This window comes from Melanotaenia boesemani, chromosome 11 (genome assembly GCF_017639745.1).
Source record: "Melanotaenia boesemani isolate fMelBoe1 chromosome 11, fMelBoe1.pri, whole genome shotgun sequence".
Classification (NCBI taxonomy): Eukaryota; Metazoa; Chordata; class Actinopteri; order Atheriniformes; family Melanotaeniidae; genus Melanotaenia; species Melanotaenia boesemani.
This window is the reverse complement of record NC_055692.1, coordinates 14,210,652-14,236,128: the sequence shown is the minus strand read 5'-3', so window position 1 is coordinate 14,236,128 and position 25,477 is coordinate 14,210,652. Positions and strand designations below refer to the sequence as shown.

The 25,477-nt window shown below is 37.0% G+C and overlaps 1 protein-coding gene across 1 annotated transcript in view; it reads left to right on the top strand.

Annotated features, from left to right (window-relative positions):
• The window catches only part of ghra (growth hormone receptor a), a 35,969-nt gene that overhangs the window by 2,625 nt on the left and 7,867 nt on the right, over nt 1-25,477 (top strand). The window contains exons 2-7 of the mRNA XM_041999296.1: nt 6,255-6,376; nt 22,044-22,179; nt 22,276-22,442; nt 24,132-24,310; nt 24,982-25,135; nt 25,295-25,385. Coding sequence (XP_041855230.1) covers nt 6,259-6,376; nt 22,044-22,179; nt 22,276-22,442; nt 24,132-24,310; nt 24,982-25,135; nt 25,295-25,385 — 845 coding nt within the window. The 5' untranslated portion in view covers nt 6,255-6,258. The remainder of the gene's footprint in view (nt 1-6,254; nt 6,377-22,043; nt 22,180-22,275; nt 22,443-24,131; nt 24,311-24,981; nt 25,136-25,294; nt 25,386-25,477) is intronic.

Here is a 25,477-nt window from a genome sequence, read left to right as displayed (position 1 = left end):
ACTCAAATGTTGTTTATGTTAGTGATAAAAGGCTGTTGGAAAAGGGTATAGATGTTGTGGAAGGGGTTGTCATGCAGGTGGTGATGTTCAATTCAGTGTAACTCTGCTTATCATTAACTGTAATGATATCTTTGCTTATTTGTTTTTTGTGTTTTGATTTTTTATCCCTCCTTTCCTTTGTCTTGCTTTACTTGAGAAATCACACCATATATAGCTTGGAATTTTGTGCAGGCTTGGCTAGTTATTCACAGGCAATGTCCAAAATAATTAAAATGTTCATACGAAACTGCTTAAAGTCTTCCTTTAGTTCTCAATATGGACAAGTGTGATCTGGGCTCTGATTTGTACTATGAGCATCATGATTGTGTTGTGATGGATAGATTGTAATGAGAGGAGCTAAAGAAATAGACAAAAGGTCCTAAAAAATAATAATGATAATTGGAGGCATTGCACATCCCACTAGTTCTGCTTAAAGTCACAAAAAGTCTCATGTAACTTTGAGTGTATTGAATTCTGATGATATTTTCTTTCTATTTTAAAGATATAGATTTGATATTTATAGGCTTGGCTTCATTGAAGAGGTTGCAACTTAATGTAAAAAAAACAACAAAAAATAAAACAAAAACAAAACCAAAAGAACAAACCATTCCAGATGTGACAAAGTGGAATAAATTTGAACAGAAAGAGTAGCTTGCTCAGTCTTGTGCTTTAAAACATCATAACGCAGCTTAATTATGTTAATGAGTATGTAATGATACTCATTAACATAATTAAGTAATTGGGTAATTTAATTAAATATAAACTAAGTCTCCTGCAGATAAAAGGTTTTGTTTAAATCTATTGTTTCGATAGAAAGAAACTGACTCATTTTGGAGCTATACGTATCATGGAGAAGCATCTTATTTATCTGTTATTAACCTCCACTGGCTCTCCTATACAATGCTACAGCTGTTTGTTGTCTATAGGCCCATCCTCATGCATGATGTCAATGAAATATGGAGTCCTTCTTCAAGATTTAAAAATAATTGGGTACAAAAAAAATATTCAGTTAAACTTTTAAAGCTTCTGCAATATGGAATTCAGAATATTGGCTGTCTCACTAGAGCACCACATCTTAGCAGACCACAGCAAACAGAAATGAAACAAAAAGCAAAGTCCAGCTAAAATTTCATGGTAAACCTGTCAGGTTTCCTCCAATTTATTCTTCCACAGTGTGTTGAATTGATTGCAATCTGCAAATTTACCCCCAAGAGTGTCAGTAAATACAACACACTCTTTATGTTATTCTCAAATACAAATCTAAAAAACTTGAACAGAACCTCAGTAAGAAAGAGAAGTGCTGTGTCCAGAATAACAAAAATTAAACAAATTTCAAAACAATTTCAAAGATTTAAACTACTTTCGTACTTCCACCTGTCCTGGAAGAATCTGGACTATTCTGTGCTTAATAAACCTAATAAAACCCAAGTCTTATAATCAATAAGGATTTTTTGAAAGTTAAAGTTTGAGTTTCCTGTCATTTACATAAAGGGAAAAAATGAAAATATGTATCTCGAAAATATATATATAAAAATAGGGCTGACAATCTTTAGACGACATAACATAACATTAGTTTAAAAAAATCCAATAAGTCGGTCTAATAGTCCTAATTCAACCCAACTACGTACTAACTTCAGCATAAATGAAGTCCACTGTGTGCACAGAAAACAGAAGTAGATTGAAAGCAGAATAATGTTTTTATAAACTTGTTATATTTTAAAAGGTTGATGTTCAATAATTCAATAAAATCAGATCAAATCCCATGTGACATGCCCTTCTGCAGAAATGAAGTTCACTCTCATTAAAATGTATAAAACAGACTCTCTACTTTAGCGATAATGCATCGTCACACTTAAGTGGCGTTTTATAAGGTTATTAATCTGCGTAAAGTATCTGATACAAAAGCCAAGTGTACACATGAAAAACATGTTTGCTATATAATATGTGTGTGAGACAGTTACCCCAGGTGCTGCAGCATCTGTAATAATTCTGCAATGGCCAATTTCCTTTCCCACCCTTAAATTAACTTAGGTCAAAGCTTTAAATCGACATAACCCTAACATAGTTGAGGTGTAGTTTGCTCCATAATGACTACTTTATGGTATGGTATTTTTTGGCTGAATTGTCTTTATTGAGCATTTCAGCCCACATTGTTGCTACTGTTGTTTACGAGTTTGGTCAGCAGCTGTATGTAGCAATGACTGCCTTAGAAGTAGTTAAAATTTTTAGCCAAATTATTGATTAATGACTTTTAAAGCTAATTTAAGAATCTTTTGTACACCAGCAGTTCCTCTGCAACATGAAAATGTCCTCAGTGTGAAAACCAGAGGAGGCAAGTCAACTTTTCCAAATTGCATAAAAATCTATTGTAAAAAAAAAAAAAAAGATTTGTAAATTGATGCTGCTAATGTGAAATTTAAAACCATTAATCACACGCCACTCGATTTTTTCCCCTCAAAACCAACAGATTGAGTCCACTAGCTGTGCAGACAGCAAATGTGTAATGAGCAGCAAACAACAGAGGGCATGCAGATCCTCACAATCTTTCTGTTCCTTGAATTCTCTCTGGAGGAACTTCAAGCTAAACTTGGGCTTGCAACAGTGCTCCTGTGCATGTGTGTGTGTGTGTGTGCACATGTTTTCCTTCTTCAGTTATAGATGGGACTTGGTGATATGATGCAACCTCTTACCCCCTTACCCTTTCTTTTTCTTTGCCTTCACCTTTATACCACCATCCCATCTGTTCACTCCCCCCCTTGTCAGCTTCTTTTGAACAAACATAGATGATTAATAAAGAACTAGGAAAACATGGGAGAGGCATTCTGCTGGCAGTGAAGTGCTAAGCCAAGATGTGCATCTGAGTGTGTGTGTGTTACTGATGTGCTCATGTTGCATGCATGCGCATGTTTTGGGGCAGAGGTAGAGAGAGGCTAGCTGATCGCACATGTTTACCAAGGGACCTACAGAGGCCTGGACCGATCCTCCCTCCTTTCTGATTGGCTACAGCAGCTCTTCCTGTGAATCTGGGAGCCTGTTATTGGTCAAGAGAAGGAGAGCAATGAGGGACAAACGTGCATGAGATGGAGCTGAAGTACCAGCCGTGCCAGGCCTTTCACAGATGCTTTTGCATGAAAAAGAGGGGGACTATAGGATTAAGATGTGGTCACATGTTGGAGAGCACGGTCTTCTTTCACTTTAGTTCTTCTAATAATGAAAGAAGAGACAATGTGAAGAAAAAGAATATAATTAACTTAAATCCTTCTGGAGAAATCTGAAAAGGACCAATTACTATAATAGTAGCCCTTCAGCTGGAAGAGAAAAATGATTAATTGTAGGTTATTAAAGCTGAATAGAGATGGAGACAGTCAGTGTGATGGGATCTAAAAGCAAGACTAAGTTGACAACTGCAGAAAATGAGCAATAGTAAGAGAATTTTAGTCAGGGCAGATGAGTCTGCTGCCGGACAGCTCTCTACCATGAATTCCTGCATTGTATAACTTGGCCTTGCATTATCTCTGGACACTTGGAATTCATTCATGCACACACATACAACATACACATTTCTGACTGAATTTCTACAGTAAAAGAAAATTTTATTGCCCAGGGGCAAGGCATCACAGAATTTTCTTACATTGTGAAAAAGTTGTTCCAAAAAGCTGTTTCTTATGGTTAACATTTGGAGAAATTAAAGTTTTTTTGTGTATTATTTAGATTTTTAGTAGTAATAAGACAATTAAAAAGAGATAACTTGTCATTTTTAAGTATTATGTTACAAAGACTCATGATCTTTGCTTAAGCATGTTCTCACCACTCCATCTTGCAAAGCTTTGTCCAGGCTTGTCAGTTGCCCAGCAGAAATATTGCTACCAGTAGGGCTGCAACTAATGACTATTCTTATGGTTGATTAGTCACCGACTATTAAAACGACTACTCGACCAATCGGAATTATGTATCTCATGATTATTATATATGGATCATATTTCACTTTCAGCTTTGAAATCTTGCATGAGGTTGTTAAGTAAGTCCGACGTGCCTCCTCTTTAAATGTTCGAGCATTGCAGACGTACTTCCGTGGTACACAAGGTCCGCTTTACAAATCTCACATGTATTTAATTTATTTTGTAAGTTTAATGTGAAGTTATCCCAGACTTTTAACGTTCTCCGCTGCCGTTTTCCTCCCTGGTCCACCACCATATTTTTCCCCTGGCGGACTTAATTGCGCATGTGCAACTCTTAGCAGAGATAAAAAAAAAGAAGACGATGTCTCACTCTGTATTTTTTTTTCCCCTCTTTGTGCATGTGCAACTCTCAGCAGAGATAGGATTAGCAGACAATGTCTCACTCTGTAGTTTTTTTTTTTTTTTTTTTTTTGCCGACAATAGTCGATGACTAAATTCGTTGTCGACTATTTTTATTGTCGTCTATTGTCGACAACGTCGACTAATCGTTGCAGCCCTAGCTACAAGTTAAAAAAAAGCTAAAAAGCTAAAGCTAAAAAAAAAAATAAAAAAAAAAGACAAGATAAGATAAGATAAGATAAGATAAGATAAGATAAGATAAGATAAGTGAGACTTTGATATGTTACATCTTACTTTGTTAGATTGCATCAGAACTGGGGAAAATGGCAGAAACCTAACCTTTACACTCAGAGTAGTTGGCTGCCCAGAAATCTTGTGGAGACACAGCTGTAAATAGCCAAGGGTGTGGACTGAAAGTTTGGCCTATATTTAGAGGTTGGACTTAACTTGTAGAACTCAGCCGCCAACACCATTCTGTTGACCAGGAAGAGTTTGTCCCTATTTTTGTACAAGTAGTACTTAAAAAAAGGTGTATGTCGACAGGCTGGAGGAGAGGCTATGTGTGTTTCAGGTTTTGTTTAGAAATTTTCAACATCTTTCCATCCTTTATATATTAAACTGCATTTTGCTGTTGAATCAGGACATCCAAAAGCCAAACCAGCTATCATTCATATAGATCTAAGCACTCAAGTTGATGTTGAAGATGTTTCTGAAAGTGGCGAGACCAGACTGAATTTCTTTGCAACTTAACTATAGTAAGTATTGGTCTGGACTCTAGACAGTTTTCTCTGTCATTGTTTATTTCTTGCTGTTTTTTTTTCTCTCTTATTAAATGTAATGTATGCCATACAGAAATCCTAAAAGCTGTGAAAAAGCCTTTCTTCCAGGTTTGTTCTGTATATAAAACAAAAAAATTCCCACAAAAGAATGCTGTCATCGCCATGTGTGACTGTAGGGATGAGACTAATAAAGTTAATAAATGAATATATCTTTGTGCGATGGGAATTATGGCCAAACATTTCAGTCTTTGCTTCAACCAATCAGAAAATTTTGCTTTTTATACTTTTAGCTTTTTTTTCAAAATCTGAAAAACTAATGGGATGAATGACAAAACTACAAAACGAAGTGACCTTCATCAAAGATCATTCTAAGATTTTTGCATCACAGCAAGAAGCTTCTTTGTGTGTGTGTATATATACATACACACAATATATACATATACATACTTGCTTATGTTGTTTGGACCTTTCTGTGTGGAACTTAGAAGAAGTTTAGGTAATTTTCCTCTGTTTGCTCTTTATTAGTCCCAAGATGGACTGCCAACCCCTCCATGGTGTTCCCCTGCTTCATTACACCTGAAATTAGCTCCAATCTTCTCAACTTCATGGCAATCTTTTTTTTCCATAAAGTGAAAAAAATGTGATTTTTTTTCATTGTGGTTAACTTTGACTGATTCAAATAAATTTTAAAATAAACTAACAACCTGAAATGCTTTCTGTCTTTCATTAATTATTAGGAGATGTGTAACATGATCATGGTCTAATTCAAATTACTTTTCCTGCTCTCCCACCTGAATCTGGAGATCATGTAGATCTGGTCTGTTTGAAAATGCACAATTTCAAATATGAGATACACAAACAGCCTTTTTAGATCTAACTTCCAAAGTTGCAGAGGCAGTTTGGCATGATAATTAATTATACCCTTGTTCCGTATTAGGTTTCAAGTGCTCTAGCTTAAAATAAATGTCAACCACAATTTGTGCTCGTATGGCTGCAAGAAAGATAGAGAGGAGAGAGAGGGAGTGGAGGAAGAAGGGTCTTTTGACATGGGCATGTCATCATCATGGGCAGTTTAGCTCATAAATATAATCACAGTGTCTCTGTCCCTTTCTCATTACCCCCTACTGTCTTTTCCCAGCATCATGGTCATCTCAGTCTCCTCGCCCAATCTCCTGCTTCTACTCATGATTTCCTCCCTGGATTGGCTGCCTTCTCCAGGATCTGCCTTTCTTATTGACCAGAACCACATGACATCATCAGGTGAGTTCCTGTAGTTATTGCTCCTTCTTATCAAGACAAATATGTAGGTGATGGGAAAGTAATCACTCTTCAGATAGTTCGTCAGACTATCTACGTGCACCCCATCAAATATTAACATGTGATTCAGGTTTTGTGCTCAACATGTTGTTGACACTTCTTATCTTGTCTTATGTCAGACATCAGTTGCAGAATGCTGTGTTTGCTCAGACACATGTGGAAATGTTCGCCACTGAGCACCTTCCGGATTTGGCTTGTCGATCTGGTGGGTGATCAATAGCAATAGGGTAAACATATGGCTGCAGCTTCGCTGTCAAAGTCCAGGGACAGAACGATGCAGGATGTTCTGCCAACCCAGTTGTCAGTGGACCATTTGGATTAATTAGGTGAAAGAATGCTGTGGCTGAGAAGACATGCCAGATTTTTATATAATTTACCACTTACAATGGCCAAAAACACGGCCGGGATAATAAAAGATAATGTTTTTAAAATAACCCATAATGTGTTTTGTAACATCCACAAACTCACAGAATTGACTGAACAAAAATGGACAGATATCTTCAGCCGTTGGTTAAAGCAACTGCAACAGGATTTATGTGAAATTGGCAAAGCGTACAACCTAGGCCAACGAAGGTCTTGTAAGGTCTACTTCCAGGACAGCAATTCTCAGTGAAGAAGCAGCAACTGCAAAGATTAGATTGCTTTTGTTGATGACTTTGTCAAGACAACTGCATTACTTGTTATGAGGAAAATGTAGCTTGATGCTGCCATATATGCATTACTGGTTGATGCTAACCTCTAAAAGATTTAGAAGCAACCATTTACTGCTCCAACCTTTATCAAATTTGGAACTGGTGCAGTTTCAGTAAGGCTATCTCTTGTTTAAAAAATGAATGCAATTAAATATCTGGCTCCACAATTCCTAATTTAAAAACAGTTTCTTTAGACTAAAATAAAGAAAAAGCAGATTTTGATGAGGACTTTGGTCTAAAAAGAAAGGGGGGTGGAGGGGTCAGCTCCTGGGCTCTTGGGGCCCTGGGCCCTGCACTCTGGCCATCCTGGATGGCCGGTGCCTGGTAGGGTTGGCAGCTGCCGATCTTGGCCTGCTGGGGCCTGTACTCTGTGGCTGGTGGGGGGGCTCTGGCTGGGGCTCTCCTCTTCCACCCTTTGGATGGGTTTGGGGTGGTCTTTGTGGTGGGGTGGCTGGGGTTTGTGCTCCAGGCCGCCCTAGTCTGCCTCTAGTCTCCATAGAAGTGTGGTCACATTTGCATGATCACATTCATCTCTGATCATTCCTCATCCCTCGTACTCTGCATGCTGACACAGTCACTGAGTCATCCAGTGGGTTTATACAGTAAGAGCTACTTTTGTGTAGGTATTTTTTTGGGAGTGTGTATCTGGTACTTTGGTTGTTGTGATACATGTTTTTTTTTTTTGTTTTTTTTTCATTTTGTTGTTGATTTGGTTATCTTTTTAGGAACTTCTGGTGATTGTCAGCTTAGTTTACCGGTAAAAGCTCTAGGAAATTCTCTGTTGTGCTTTTGTACAGGTGTAGCATTTGGTTGTCTGGTGATAGCTTGCATAGAAGGGTGATTGCCTTCTGTCTGTTGTGTCTTTGTCTCTTTCTTCTGTCTGCTTTCCTTTTTGCTTCTTTTCGCTGTCCTCCTTTTTCTGTCCCCTCTGGTCAGGTCCGGCAAGATTACATATATTCCATAATTCAAAATAAATAAATAAGATTAAATTAATTAAATAATTAATCAGATTATCAAAAGGAGCCTTATATCCACTAAACTCCCCCTGGCAAAGCCAGACCATCATTCTGCTTGCTAAGCTTGATGGTGGACAAGACAAGTTAAAGTTTGCATGACTTTAACAATACAGAATATCAAATGCAAAAAAAAAAGCATTAAAAATTGTTATTTAGTTTCACTCATTTTTGATTGCACATTTTGGCAAGTAACTATAAACCAAATGTGTGTGCTTACAGCAGGTGCATCTGCTTACTTTCTTTAAGAGGTGAGCCAAACAGTATAAGGCCTGCAAATTCTCCATGTGCTGCATGTGCATTCATCACATGTAAAATATGTCTCATTATCTCCTCTTTTGTACTGCTAACATTTGTCTGGTGTTCCGTTTGAAAAGAGCATGAAGAGCATGAAAGTGTGCAAACTCATCATGCCATTAATGTTATGGAAAACCATGCATGACGTGTCTTAGATGTAGTTTAATTGATCACATGGTGTAATGTGCTAGCACGGAACTACAGTACTTGCTTTGCTTATTTTTCAGCTTAAAGAAAAAGTTCTGGTGTAGACTACATTTAATAGTTAGTTTTATGAAAATGGGTAAAGAATATGCTGGTTTTTATGTGAACAAAGACATTTTTATCAACACATATCATTACTGGTTAGAATTTAGCACTGGTGGAAGGAAGCTTTTTTTGTCATTGGTTATTTTGCCACATTTTCATGGCATCCTTGAACAGGGTAACAATACTACAAGGAAACTTCTTTTTTTTATGATGGTTTTAGTGAAAAACAGCTGCAGACATACCACTGGAATCCACTAAAGAATGCCAACTCATCTAGTCTTTTCTGCCAAGTTCAGAGCATACCATGTTTTTTTCTTCCTCTGAAAGGGGATTACTCTGTTTGGAACAGTGTGCCATTATTATTTCAGTGTTTTGTCAGGTTAAATATACAGATCTAAAACTCATTTTTTCTTTTTGCTAATTTTGCTCATTGCTGTCAATTTCTGAAGTGCAACAACCTCTGTGATGACATTACACTTCTTGATTGTTATGGGGGTAATATCCTGCTGCTGATCAGCTTAATGTAAAAGCAGTTGTTTTGGACTTAATGGATAGCTGACTGCTAGGCATCCGCTATGCAAAGATTTTAAAGATGGTGAAAGATGGAAAGCATTTTCATTTAATATGCTTTTGATTTTTTTTCTATATTTCTTACTTTTTTAAAAAAATATTTCTACATTAAAACAATTATTTCTTTGAATTAAAAGTTATAAGTATTTTTTTCTGCATCAAAATGAGAGCTGAGTCTGATCATTGTTTTTGCCTGTTTGTTTGTTTGCTGAGAAAACTATGCAGAAGCTACCAAGCTGAAACTCCAGAAACTGATGGAGAGTTGGTGTATGGTTAAAGTATAACCCAATACATTTTTGTCCAAATTTAGATAACTCTTAATTAAACTGCAAAATACAGTATTGATCTTGGTGGATGATTTTCTCTCTAAACATTTTTCCTGCCTAAACATATTAATATACAGCCCTCCACAACCAAGTATACAAGTATACAAGTAGATGATTCAGGTTTATAAAATCAGCAGAATAATAGGTGAAGGCGCCACGATTAAGTATAAATTCAACAAAGGCTTAGTATTTCTATGGAAGGATGGGTTGTGACTTACCACTTTGTACCAAAGTCTGTCAAAGAATCATAATCAAGTTCTAAAAAGTGTTTCCCAATGCAAAGAACGTTGGTTTCAGTGGACATTTCGGTGCATATTCTAAGGATGAGAAGTACTGTTGTCACTATGTGACTTTCATGCCCTTAGATCTTACATGAGAAGCCATCATTCCATTGTGATCAATTTGAAGAAATTTCTCTCTTTATTTTAATTTTTAAATTTTTTATTTATTTATTTTTTTATTACACTTTGACTCCTTCTTTGGTCTTCTCTTTTGTTATTTTTTAAACCAGTGGTGACCAGTTCATATATATATATATATATATATATATATATATATATATATATATATATATATATATAGATATATATATATATATTAGCATTTCTTTTATTCTAGTAATTTATTTATTACTCTTTTATGTTTTTTTGAAAAAAGTTTAAGTTTTTTTAATGTGCGGATGTCCTGGCCGTAGATGAGATGAGTACCCACTCTCTTATGGTTGTGTATTTGTATTTGTATTGTCTTTTTGTGTCTGCTATTGGCCACAGTTACATGATGTTTCTTAATTCAGAATTGATTACTCAGAATTAAATAATTTTGAATTAAAGTATTCTCTTTTGAGTTTACATGGGAATAGAAATTCCAAATTAAGGTTACATGGGAAACATATTTAATTACCTTTTTAAATTCTGCTTAAGATCTGTGGGTTGGGAAGGATTCTTATTGGACAGGGGTCAGAGATGACGTATTTATGTCAGCCGGAAGAAAACAAACTCCAGTTCCTACTTCTTTTTATTTTGGTCTGCAACATGGAAAACCACATTATAAGAACCATTTTTGCTTTGCTTTTAATTATAGTTTTGAAGCAGTAGCTTGACACTAGCATAATACTTCACTTTGGTCTGCTGGGGAGGAGAAGGGAGTACCGTACCGTACTGTCATTGCGACAGGACAAGGGAACAAGTAGGCATAGAACGACTGGAATTAATTTAAAGTCGAATGAATGTATACATGATGATGTTAATATTCAATTCGGACTTAAAATCAGAATAAACCAGCCACTTACTTCAGATTTAAGTTTAATTCGGAATGGGAATTTTCATTCAGAATTAGGTGTTTACAAGGTGATTTTAAAGAGGATTTAATTTTTATTCTGAATTGAAGGGGAATTAAAACTCATGCACATGTGGCCATTGTGTTTTGTTTCTTGTACAAAGGATTTTACTGCAATCCAGTCTACTTTCAGGTATCAATAAAGTTACCTACCTACCTATACTTCAGCTGCTTTTGGGAAGAAATTAGTGTCTGGTTTTACAGCACACAGTTTCCACCTCTGTTTATTATACTTGGGTTTTTGCTGTAAAAAACAGCATCTGTGATGGAATCAGTGTCAATGTGACGAGTGACTTAATGTATGTGAGGAAACCTTTGATGCCTAAGCATTTTTTGTAATTTTGTAAAGACATATGCTACCATGATGATGATGCTTTTTTCCAAGAGGAATGTGATTATTTTAGCAGGACAGTCAGACTCTCATGCAGCCTTAGCTTATACTGTAATAGTGTGCCTTTATATAACCAGAGTGTGTGTGCTTGACTGGACTGCCTACAGTCCAGTAAATGAAAATATATGACACTTTATTAAGTAGAGAATCAAACAACAAATATCGATATCTCGTATTCAGCAACAATGAACACATGTTCTTCTTGGAAAACTGGTGCAATTAGTGTCCTCAGCTCCTAAAAGCTCAAAAAGTATCATTTGAAAGGAGAGGTGCAACAGTAAACATGCATCCGTCCCTTTACCTTTTCCCTTGTTTTTTTTTTTCTATAAGTGTGGTGCTGGTATCATAATTTAAATTTATGTGTATGAAGTTGGTCATTGAAGACTATGACAATGATTTATTTCTACTTTTATTGAAGGCAAAAAAAGATGAACAAGAGATTTTTTTTAAAACATTTACATTTTTTAATTTTTTTTAATTAGGTTTGTATGTTAATTCTAACATTGACCACCTACTTTTAACACCTGCATGACAATGCTTAACAAAGGCCCACACTCTGCAACCATCTGTGCTGTGGGCCAGTGTAGATATCTTGTGATTTGTAATGACATTGTGTAAAACATAGTGAAAGCAATATGTATATATATATATATATATATATATATATACAAACTGTCAGTAATGTCTGGAATGTGTGTTCACTTTCTTAAATCACACAGTTTCCACCTCTGTTTATTATACTTGGTTTTTTGACTTGCATTTTTGCACAGACCATTGCAAATGCTGTTATCGCTGCAGATTTCCATGGCTTTTTTTTTTTGTATTTGTCCCAGGACAAAACATCAGCAACTAGGTGAAGTCCAGCAATCAAACATTTTAACCACACCGCCTCCTTCGAATCTTAAAATGGTCTCCACAGAGCTCTGCGGTAACGCAGCCCTGGTCTTCCTCAACAACCGTTAAAACATTTGTAAACACAAAGCAGCCAGTGATAGCTTGAGCAAATACACACAGACTGTGCCCTTCTCAAGCTTACCACTGTACAGCCTTCATTTGTGGCATCAGTTTTCTGCACCAGGGTTTACCCTGGAAGTACTCTGTGCCCGAGTAACCCTCAACATTGTACCTATGGTGTTGTTAAAAGCCATTTTTCTGTCACACTTACTTGAAAGAGTCTTCGAAAAAATGTAGTTCCTGCAGAATTTTTATGTCAGTTGTAGCACCCACCGCATTACAAGCCGAGAGTAGAAGTTTGGAGATGTTTCTATGTAGTTAAAGGCTTACCAGAGTGATTATAGACACTATAATCACACTGTTTAAATTTGTGTTTGTTCTTTCTTTCTTTCTTTCTTTCTTTCTTTCTTTCTTTCTTTCTTTCTTTCTTTCTTTCTTTCTTTCTTTCTTTAAGCTGTCTGTCTAAGCATCCCTGGAGGACTTATGCTCATAGATTGATCCTGCGGACTGAGGCTGTGTTCTGGGCCACAGAGGTGGTAACCAGTGGTAACCGTGCAGAGGTTTGGTGCATCTGGCTTGTACACACAGTCTGCAATTACATCTGCTTCAAATCCAAGAAGTGGGTGTGAGCAGCAAAGTTAGGACTTGGTGTGGGATATGGTGCCTGAGGACAAAAACAAATTAGAAAGTTAAAATGCAGGAAATAGAAAATCTTAATGGTGGGAGATGAATAAAACTCACAGTTGATAAATGCTGGGTGAAGGAAGAATAACAGCAAAGTATGTGACTTTCTGCAGCAACATTCTGCATCGACTGTGTACTAAAGCATTTTTCAGACATGAACACCTTTCCAATAATCTGCAACTGAAAATGCTTTTCTGAAAATATCCCATGCTGTTTACAAACAAGGGCTGTGTGTTATCTCTGTTTTCATGTTTCTTCAGCATTCTTTAATGCATATTTTGAGGTTGGAAAATTAGATAGCTTGATTGCAGCAATTTTTTATTAAATATTTGTATGTAGGCAGATTGTGACATTTATTACAAATCAGATGTAACAAAAATATTACATTAATGATCTCTTGAAAATCAACTTTTTCCGCATCTCAAGAATAAACACAGCTAGTATCCACTGACAAGGCAGATTAATCTTAACACACCCACTTGAAATGAATTCCTAAGGATTTCCTCTCTGTTTTATCTTGTTTATGGTAACTACACTACTATAAACAATAAGGGGAACATTTAAACAACACATCTCAGAACCTGATGAATGAAATAATCCAGTTGAAAATCTTTATTCATTACATAGTGGAATGTGTTGAACAAAATAACATAAGCACGATCAATGGAAATCAACATAATAACCCATGGAGGTCAAGTTTCAGAATCATAGTCATCACAAAAGTGGATCCAATCACATGCTGACCAACTTCTGTGAAAATTCATCAAGACAATTAAAAATGAGGTTCAGTAGGATGTGTGACCTCCATGTGTCTGTATGCACTACCTACAATGTCTTGGCAAGCTCCTGATGAGGTGACAGCTGTTCTCCTGAATGATCTCCTCCCAGACCTGTATCAGGGCATCAGTCAAACCCTGGACAGTCTGTGGTGCAACGTGGCAATGGTGGATGGTGGTGAACAGGGAGGTTAGCCCATAGCATCAACGCCTTTGCCATACAGGAACTGCTGATACACTCCAGCCACATGAGGCCGAGCTTTGTTATGCATCAGAAGAAACCCAGGTCCCACTGCAGCAGCATTTGGTCTGACAGTGAGTCTGAAGATCTCATCCTGGTACCTAATGGCAGTCAGGGTACCTCTGGCTAGTATATGGAGGTCTATGCTGCCCTCCCAGGATATGCATCCCCAGACCATCTCTGACACACTGCTAAAGCGGTCATGCTGGAGGATGTTGCAGGCAGTAGAATATTCTCCACGGCAAAATAGTAATCCTGATGCTGGATTGTTGTCCTTCTACGGTTCCCTCCACATCTCCTGGTATAATGGCTTGTCTTCTGGTATCTCCTCCATGCTCTTGACACTGTGCTGGGAGACACTGCAAACCTAATTGCCACAGCACGCATTGATGTGTCTATTTATACAGCAGCAGGTGAAACTGATTCATAATAAGTGTTACTTCTTAACTGGACAGATTGATATCTCAGAAGTATGACTGATTTTGAGGTACATGCTAATGATTGTGTGTTCCCTTTTTTGAGCAGTGTGGTTTGTCTGTGTCTTTTTCCTTGAAGTTTTGTCTTGTCATCTGCAACACTGCCTACACTACTCACTCTCTGAATACACTATGCAGCCTTGAAAGATAATTTCAGAGCTCATCAAAGTCTTTTATAAAAGTAAAAATGATCATACACAGTTACCAAATCTGCATATCATCTGCCTTTCAGCCTATCTGCCTGTCTTCTGATAAATTATTTAAAAACTGTAAATTTTAAAAGGTAATCACGCTTACATTTACTTCTTAAAATATATAATACTACAGCATAACTTTTTTCTCTTGTTATGTATTGGCTAATTAGTGTGATATATGAAACTAACTACAACTTGCTGTCTGAACAGTAGTTTAAACCTCCCAAAAGTAACAGAAGATGACTGATTTTCTCCTTTATTTTAAATATAAACTGCTTATACAGTATAATCATACACAGGATTGCAAAGAAAATCTAGAAGGAAGAATTCCATAAAACAAAATTAACAGGTAGCACACAGAGAAAATAGGAACCTGTTACATTATTTCAGCTTTTTTTTTTTTTTTTTTTTTTTTTTTTTTTTTGAGTTATGTGACAAAAACTGTAGTTTTCTTCTTCACAAGGCTATCACAATTAAAAAAAGGCAATTTCATCTATCAAATTTTAGTAACAAGTAGTGACTCATTACTAAATTGAACAGTACTGTAGCTGGGAAGTAATGTCATGATTTAAACTTTTGACAGGAATTTAGTATGGGCTTGCATTAGATTCTAAATATAAGGTTCTTGATTTATTGAGCTGGAGTGTCACTCATAGCAAACAACAACAAAGTCACTTAGATTCATTTGTGGACCATGCATCTCACTCTTGAGTGTAAGACAAGCGTTGAGTTACTAAATTTAGCATAATGTTTTCCCCATGTGATGAGTGTCCCAAGTGCTGAAGGAGACACTGGATACAAGTCACCATGAGATTAAAAAAAAAACCAAACGATGACTCTATTAAACGTCCATACTGTGAGCACGACACTCCTACTCACATATATAAACTCACACTTTGGCACAACTGACATAACTATGCCAGTTCTTTGGGTTTTATTGGCATTAGAGGAGATTAGTATCATTGGTGCAAGCTGATAAATCGCTGGAACCAGAATAAGTTGACTGGGTCATTGTATGGTTAAACACACCACTATGTGAACTTGACTTCAAAGCTATGAGCACTGCTGGGAATCACCAGGATCAGCTGCAGCAGCTTCTCATGCTGTGGTCTTGTTTTATTATACTAGCAGGAAAAGCAGGATACATTCAAGGAATTAAACAATGGCACTTTGAAATTCTTTGCCTGTTTTTGTTTTTAAGGTGTGAGTTTAGTGCGTTTGTAATTGTGTAGCTGCGCGTGCATGCTGTCAGTTATTTATATCACCTGTTTACATTCCATTGTTTGTGTCACGTTGTAGTTTCTCCCCCCCTCCCCCCCCCCCCTCTCTTCTTGCCTACGTCATGCCCTCTCTGACTATGTCAAATAATACCCATATGGTCTCTGAACCTAATATCTAACCTGCACTTTAGGCTCTTTTAAAGATTTGATTTTACTTACTTTCCAAAGCTTTAACACATTGAATGCATAAGAAAGTCTTGTCTTTCTCTGGGCCTATTCATTCTTTCATTTACTCATCATCCAATGCATGCTCTCAGTATAAGATAAATGACATATGCACTGTAATAATTCTCTCCAAGTGCTTTGAAGTGTTTGAGCAATTTTTGTGTGCTGCTTGGGATATAATGCAGGAGTTGGCATGTGCAGACTAAGTCATGTGCTTAGTCAGTGTCAGTTTGTCCTGCCAATTTCTCCATCTGGTTAGCTAAATACAGACACACATGCACAGACTAAGGGTATTGCAATATGCAAACATCTGGCGTGGGTGATGCCGTGGCAGCCCAAAGTCTAGGTTGAACAGCAGCACCAAACAGGTCATAGGTTTGCATAAATGTTTAAGGCCAACCTCATTGAGACAAATGAAGCAAATAACTGTTTGGAGTTGAGCAATAAAGCACAGAAACAATGACAAGCTGATAAATGTAGTTTAGTGCTCTTTCTACATGGTTAACTTTTAGCTGACAAGGACTGATGTTGCACTTCTGGTTTGTCTTCAGAGTTTTTACTGAGCTAATGCAAACTTTTATTCTCTTTAAACTTTGCCGGAAGTTGCTTTGGACATCATTGGTTTAGTTTAGTTTAGTTTAGTTTAGTTTAGTTTAGTTTAGTTTAGTTTAGTTTAGTTTAGTTTAGTTTAGTTTAGTAAGATCCTTATTAGCTGCTGCAAAGCAACAACATTGAACTGTAGATTAAATTAATATTTGTTCATGTTTGCATGAATTATCCTTATTTTTCTCCTGAAACTTCCTTCAATCCCTTATTATATGTATGTGCAGATTCCGTCCATTAAAATGGAGGGACATATCTCTATTTATTTCATATTTTTATTTATTTCAGAATATTTAATTGGAGAACCTATTTGTTTTTGGTTTAATTTTAAATGTCATTAACTATGTTTCCTTTTACACCAAAGTTAAGTAATGTCATGTTTTGCATTTGTTCCCTTACTGTACCAAAAAAAGAACCGAATTGTGACCTGATTTTCACATTTTTAATACTTACAGAGGTTTTATACTGTATATGGACAAAAGTAACTGACCCAAAATTACACCCTGTGGAGCTCCACGTTAATTCCACTGATAAATGTATAATATAAATAAACAGTAATTGTTAAAACACATCAATGTAGATAGATTTAATTTTTTGCAGCACCCTTCTTTTAAATATCTCCAGCTTCAGCTTCATTACAAGATATTGGAAGCTCCCTGCAACAAACTAGATTTGTATTCCAGGACTGCTAAAATAATTGATATATATATAAATTAGATTCTCTGATTTTAATTTCTTAATTGAAATTGTGCAGGAATATGGGAAGATTGACATGTCATACAGTATTTGTAAAATGAGGGCAACTTTGGAAACGCTTGCTTGTTTTGTTAACATTTAGTTAAGCTGTGATCTGCACATTGTCTTTACTTTTTCCCTTTCTGTCACTCTTTCTCCCCCCCTCCCTGACATCTTCTCTCTGCTTTTAGTAATCTTTTGAAGCGTGACAAACCTTCAACATTAACTTAATTCTGCAAATGAGCTAGAAAAACTACTAATTCATAACGTCATTGCCTCATTTGCCTCATCATTACAGTCAAGCATTAAAGAATGATGGATCTGACAAGTACTGGTTGTACCTTCCTCACCATTGTTATTATATCTTACCAGCTGATTCACAGGCTGAGCACTTTATGTAGGCAACGTAGTGGATTTTAAACATTAATGGCAACGTCTGACGTTGGTAGACGGTTTCCTAGCTCCTGTTCATGGCCTGATGTTGGCAGGATGTGATGCTAAGAGCTGTTCTCAGCTGCACACAAAGACCACACAGACAGGTAGGTACATATGAAAAGCTTTCAGCTGCTCATCATTTAATGGCAGTTGGCAGGTACAGGCAGGATCTAGCTGTCTATCACTAAAACTGATTTTCATATTGGTGTAACTAAATGCAGAAGCAGAAATTGTAACCCTTCAAAAAAGGAAAAGCTTTTGAATTATTAGTTAGCCACAGTTTGAACTATTATTGTAACAGTTTCATCCTATGAAAATAAAATACAATGTGAGGCAGTGACATTTAGAAAACACAAGCCTTTCTAGATGTCACTGTGGTAGACATTTACTTTGTTTTTTATTGTTGTTAAAACATTATTGATTTTTGTCTTATTATTCAGACTTTTGTTTTATTTTTATTTGTCATTATTCAAATAAAAATTTAGTAAATGACAACATTTTCCTTTTTTTTTAAGTGCAATAGAATAGAACTTTATTTGTCATTGCAACAAAAAGTGCAACGGAATTACTAATGCGTGTAAACCCTTTTTTTTAACTTTTCGTTTCATTTGACCTGTCTTGTTTAAGTTCTTCCTTTGCATTCGCTCCCTTCAGAAAGCTCTTTGATGGTGGCAGATGGAATTTGTAGCATAGGGGAGGGAGGATGAGTTGAAATAGCAAACCTCTGGGAACCATGACAGCTTGCAGAAGATGAAGGGAGGCAAGGTGGGGAGAGCACTACGTTGTAGGAATGCAGTGAACTTTGAAGCTGGAATAAAAAAAAAAAAAGTAATCAACGGGATGATGTATATTCTGCATGAATAACTCATCATGTGTGCAGTGTGATATGAGTGGATTGAGCTTGTTAATTAGTGTTTTGTTGTGTTGTGGCTTTATATGGAAATGTTAACAGGGCAAACATATTAAGAAGGTGTGTGTTTGTGTGTTAATTGTACTTCAACTGTACACATGCTGGCACAAGAGTAAGATCTTTTAAGTGAGATTCAACTATCTTAAACATGTCTATGACATAATCAATTAGGTTTTATCTCAATAAACTTGAAAACAGTTTGAAGATGTGTTCAGCTCCAGTCTGACTTCAGTTTTCTGTCTATAATCAGACCCCCTTGTGTGAATAAGATTGCAGTCAGCAGTGAGAGGAAAGAAAATGGTGAGAGAGGGTAGAGCAGAAATCAATGACACCTTCAGCCGATTATTTATGATTGCACCAAACTGTGCAACTCTATGCTGGGCAAGAAGCTAGTCTCTGACATGAGTGGGGAGGGGGTGGAAGGTTGTTGATAAGGAGTGATGGAATGCAAAAGCAGAGCTGGAAAGGGCTGAGTCAGGACCTCAAGGTCTGTGTGGACAGATCTAAGGGTTGGTGTATGATATTTGATGTAAACCCTGTATTCGCAAGTCTTTTTTTCTTACTCGTGTGTACACAGAGATTCAGTTAGTACAGTGTTTCCCAATCCCGGTCCTTGGGACCCCCTGCCCTGCATGTCTTAGACGTGTTCCTACTCCAACACACCCAATTCAAATTAATAAACTTCCTCATCCAGTTCTTTGCAGCCTGTTAATGAGCCATTCATTTAATTCAGGTGTTAAAGTACGGTTACATATAAAACATGCAGGGCAGGGGGTCCCGAGGACCTGGATTGGGAAACACTGAGTTAGTACAAGTATCCTCTTGATTAGATAAACTGACCACCGCAAGTCAGACTAAAGCCTTTTCCTTTGGTCTCTTCACAGTTATCTTTTATGAATGATAACACAGTTTTAACAGCTTTTCAGTCTGGTTTTAGACTGCTTTGTAGTACAGTGACAGCACATGTTACAATGATTAATCACCTGCTGAATACAAATACAGAAAAATGCTCAGTTTTAGTTCTTCAGATTTGAATACTGCCTTTAATACGGTTGATACAGTATGTTCCTCATCTGTTTAGAGTCTGGGCTGGAAATTAAAGGCCTTGTTCTTAGTTCATTATCTTCATAGCTCTTTAACAGAACTTTTTTCATGAATAACTTTACCTTCTCATCAACTCAGCTGGCATGTCTAATGGATCATTTAGCGCTTCTTCTCATCTTGATTTGCAAATTATCTCTTAACCAGCTTATTCAAGACCATGATGGGCATTTCTGTTTTTTGCAGATGACACTCTGTTATACGTGTTGATAAGCTACAGATCACTGCAGCCTTTTGAATCTCAAGCTTCTTTTTCTGACATTAAATCTCTGCCCAAATTCAGTTTGGTCCCCCAAATTCTTTCTTTCCTGTTGTTTGTTGTGACAGTGGCTTAAATAATATCATCCATCCTGCTAGGAATCTAGAAGGTATTATTGGATTTTAACCTTAATTTTGATGCTCAAGGCAAGAATGTTGTTCAGTCTTATTTTTCCAGTTTGAGAACACCTTTTTCTTTCAGCTGTTAATTTACAAAACAGTATTCACACTTTGGTTAAGTCTTGTCTTCATTAATGCATTGCACTATTCTCAGATATCAGTCAGGGATTCCTCCATCAGGTCTAGTCAGTTCAAAATGTAGACTCATTATTAGGACTAAAAATAATGGATACAACATCACCGGGCTTGCCTCCCTCCACTGGCTCCCTGTTGGATTTTGTATTGATGCAAACAGACACACTAAGGGCCTGATTTACTCATGGTTTGCATGTAAAAACATGTTCCAACTTAATAGCACAAAAACATTGCAGTTGATTTACTAACCAATGGCACAGATTGTTAAATTTTGTTAACAAAACTGTTAAATGGACAAAACAATGCACGCAATCCATTGAGCGTATTTGTCCTTTATTAATTGATTAATACACAATATGGGCATCTCTGCCAGAAAGCACAAAATATTGGGAGGAGCAGGTTCAAATAGATCAACGTAGCATATGCAATGTGACTTACCAAAAATGAAATTGATTGCTATGGCTAATTTTGTGTCTATATTTAGCATGTTTGAAAGGCAAGTGCAAACTGGCACAACTTGGCTGCTGCTATTGTGGCGAAGACGAGGCATAGATACCACGAAAGACGACAGAGATCACATCTTTGCCACTCATGTAAATAAGTTTGAAATGCCAGAGACAAAGATTATTGAAACATATGGCTGTGTTGCTGTGTTGAATACTATGTTACGCAGGATGGGCTCTGCGTCTGCTGGCATTCAGAGCCCTCACCAGCGCCTGTACCCCATCTTCCATCCCTTTCTACGGGCATTAATGACCATCGTCAGCCCAGATACAGCACTGACCAGTTGGGAGTGTATGCTGCAATGCGCCCCCATTAGCGCACCCAGTGTGCACCTCTTGCATAATGAAAGGTGCCACAGGAGGCAAGTTTATTTGATCAAATGTCATCTCTGGAGCTCAGCAATATTTTTATTTGCCTCCACTAATATCTATTTCTCCATTGGATCAAATTTAATTTTGCTTTTGCAACCTTCCTGCTCTTCTTCTAAACTCTTCCTGGCAAAACCATAACACACTCTAAATCCTCATTTGAATGCTGCTGTTTGCATCTGTTATCAACTTATAAACAAACAGCACATGCAATCTATTTGCATGTGCATGCAAATTTGCACTCTTTATCAGGGATCTTAGTATTTTCAAACCTAAGATAAGCTACCTTCATATCCCTCCATAGCAACATTTCCTGTTTGTGCACGTTTTTGGTCAGATATATTCATCGGATAGTTTTTGTACTGTGGTGTTATTAACACCCCTCTGCCCTAACGTGCTTTATACCTTCTTGTAACGTACTCTGTATCATTATGAAAGAGCTATCCAAATTACATTTCACTATCATTTGTGTTATGTAAAAAATATGTGTAAGTATATTTAAAAGAAATTATTAAAATGTTTTTTTAATTGTATATATTACATAGGATTATACCTGTATATAATGACAGCTGGGAAATGTCATTCACATTTTGTCCATTCCTCAATGATGGATGGTGTAACATGTTTAGCCACTCTAAATGGCAGTAAGCAGAATGATTATAACATTATTGTACTGAACAATCCAAACCCCTTCAGGGGTTGACAGATGTTACTAAAGATAACTGATCAATCTAGCCTGTTTGTCTTGTCTTCTGATTATTAACATCTGATGTTTTCATTTGTCTTACTGTCTTTCAGCTCCCTTTGAGCCACATTTCACAGAGTGCATATCAAGGGAGCAGGTGACATTCAGCTGTTGGTGGAGTCCAGGCACCTTTCACAACCTGTCTGCCCCTGGAGCACTCAAAGTCTTCTACCTTAAAAAAGAAAGAATGTAATTTCAGCTCCTTATTAAATGTGCATGTATTGAGCCAAATTAAGGCCATCACTGTACAATAACAGTTTTTTTTTCCTGTCTTCACTTTTTCAGTTCCCCCAGTGAATGGAAGGAATGTCCAGAGTATAACCATTCAAATAGGGAGTGTTTCTTTGATGCAAACCACACAATGATTTGGGTCCCCTACTGCATGCAGCTTCGTAGCGAAAACAACATCACATATTTTAATGAAGATGACTGTTTTACTGTGGAGAATATTGGTGAGTGGGAGATTTTTGCATGTGTCCATATCATACTATCATGTCTAAAACCCTTTTCATACAGTAGTCCCATCTTATCAGTGCAAACAAATATATAATTCCTTACTTAACTGTGGTTCTTTACTTTTGGTAATTCCAGACCAAAGCGGCACAATTTATCGTCACAACAATTTGCTAATACACAGCAGGCCTGTGTCACAGAATCAGCTGGATGACAGCGTAGTTTTTGTTAAAGCAGTATGTTCTGACATGATGGCTCTCCTTTACACATGCACATCTTTCCGCTCAGTTATTTTCTCTGTTATCAGAGGCTCATCAGTAGCATCAGTTTCAACCTTACACTCCATCGCTGTACTTCCACAAAGAACACATTATGTTGTCTTTAATTGAAAATTTAAAAGTACATTTTAAAAAATAAAACATCTGTCTCATGAAAAACACACACCTGTGTCCACTGATTTGCTATTGATTCATTTCCTGTATAGGTGTTAATCACTAGAACATTTTCAGGACATGTATTATTAAATCTCTGACACCTTGGGCCCCCTAACCTACTGTATATGGTGTCATCATATATCAACAGCTTAAGATTGAAACGCCTAAGGACCTTAGACTCAGATGGTAGAGTTCACCAAGAGATTTAAAATAATCTCCAAACCTTTACAAGGATCTGAAACTGCAGTCCTTAAGGGCCACTCTCCAGCAGGTTTTAGAAATTTCTCTGCATCAACACACTTGACTCAAATTAGTGCAGAACTTGACATCAAGGCGTTGAATTTTATTTTATATTTATTTTATTTAAATCAGGTGTACTTGAGCAAGAACACATCTAAAAGACATCTCGAAGACTGGAGTGTGAGATCCCTGCTTTAAAATAGTGGCTCTGTTGTGAAAAAGATTATCTATTAGTAGCATAGATTTCAAGTTACAGTCTACATAAAAGTTTAAGAGCAGAATGTTTTATACAAAGTCTCCAAAAACCTTAAAATTTCATCTTAGGATCAGCAGGTAAGTTTTCCAGATGTTAGTGTCAAAGTGTTGTGCATCTGCAGCAATTACATGATTTGTCTGCATAGGTGCGTGCCAGGAAAAAAGCCTTTATTGCCATACAGGAAAAAACTGCAATTTTCCAGGGAGTAAACACAAAGACATTAAGCAGGAGTCTTGAAATAATATGCTCTGACCAAAATAATCAGAAGCAGTTGTTTAGCCACAGTAATAGACTGTTTGGCTGGAGTCTTACAGCTTTTTTCTTAGCTTTAGTTATTTTGATAACTTGCTTTGCTGGTTTATTACTGCCACCACTACATCAAAGTTTCCATTTTTACCCAAGAAGTAATAGTTTGTAGTAAATGCATTTCACCTAATTAGTGTAAATTGTTTAATAAACCCCAAACCTTTCCATTTTTATGCATAATGAGTTTTGCTAATTCACTCTTGCTCCAATCTCAGCCCAACTTATTAACACTATACACAAAATCTGTTGTAATTTACATCTTACATGTTTGTGAGTTTGCGTATTGTGGCTTGCAATGAACATTATAACCGATATTTTGTATTCTGCTTCATCAGTTGTAGACCAATGTGTGAGATAATTCAGTAAGTGAAAGGGTACAAATAGCTGTTTTTTTTTTTTTTTTTTCTCTAAATATTTTGTTCAAATCTGAACTTTTGCCTTTTTCCTCACAGTGCGTCCTGACCCACCCGTGTCCCTTAACTGGACTCTGCTGAACATAAGTCCCTCTGGGCTAAGTTACGATGTCACAGTCAGCTGGGAGCCCCCACCCTCTGCAGACGTTGGTGTGGGCTGGATGCGCCTTGAGTATGAAATCCAGTACAGAGAGAGAAATTCCACAAACTGGGAAGCAGTGAGTCCAAGCTATGTTATTTAAAATAAGTACAAGAATTCATTTGTGCTGATGGATATCAACACCCACTTTTAAACTGCACAAAATGGTTTTTTGCACATGCATAAGATCACACAAACGAAAGCACTCATGCAGCTTCTTAAAGTAAATTGTAGGTAGGTCATAGAGACAGAGTGTTGTGTTTCCTTTCCCCTCCCCCTGAACTCCCCCTTGAACTCTTGTGGCTGAAATGCAGTGTAGCTTTGTTGCCAAGGCTGTGAAAGTCGGAGCAAGGCCCTCTGAAAAACAGAGCCTCACTGAAGGAAGTGAAGGGAGGAATCTGTGGGTCAGAGGCTATGGAACCTTGTACAGAACTCGTATTCATTACTGCTTGGCCAGCCAGCTTGACAACTGCAGCCTTGTGAACTGTTTTAAGACCCCTCTATTGTCATAGCATGTCCTCTAGCCAATGTATCTGAAATGCCTTAACAGATGTGCCTTTGGAAAGGTCATAGTTAAAGTTTCCAAAAATAACCATGGACATGTTGAAATGTTATTTAGCTGCCAGCAGCTTCATTGGATGTTTGTAGTTTCTCCAGTCAAAGTAACAGCATCAGCATCTGATCAGTTAAAAGACACCAACATTGCATTCTTTATATTTTAATGCTGTTTTCTAAATCTGCCATTTTCAGTTGGAGATGCAGCCACACACTCAGCAGACAATCTACGGTCTGCACACAGGAAAAGAGTATGAAGTGCATATCCACTGCAGAATGCAGGGCTTCATTAAGTTTGGCAAGTTCAGTGACCCCATCTTCATCCAAGTGACTGAGATTCCTAGTAAGGGTAAGATAAAGCTGGAGCAGGGTTGGAATGATAAATATCCTCGATTAGATGAATTGACCACTGATTTGTCTGTCTTCAGTTTGGACATTGAGAATACACAAGCTTAAAAACTGTATCATTTTGATGATGGTGACATGTTCTCTTTTCTTTTATTCGTAGAGTCTACTGTCCCAGTCACTCTGGTTCTTATTTTTGGGATTGTGGGTATTCTCATACTCATCATGTTGATAGCCATCTCACAGCAGCACAGGTATAAATACCATGCAAATTTAATGCCCTCTGCAAAGACCTAAAATGGTGCAAAGTTGGAAACTTTAAGAGTTAAGCTCCTCTTGGCAGCTG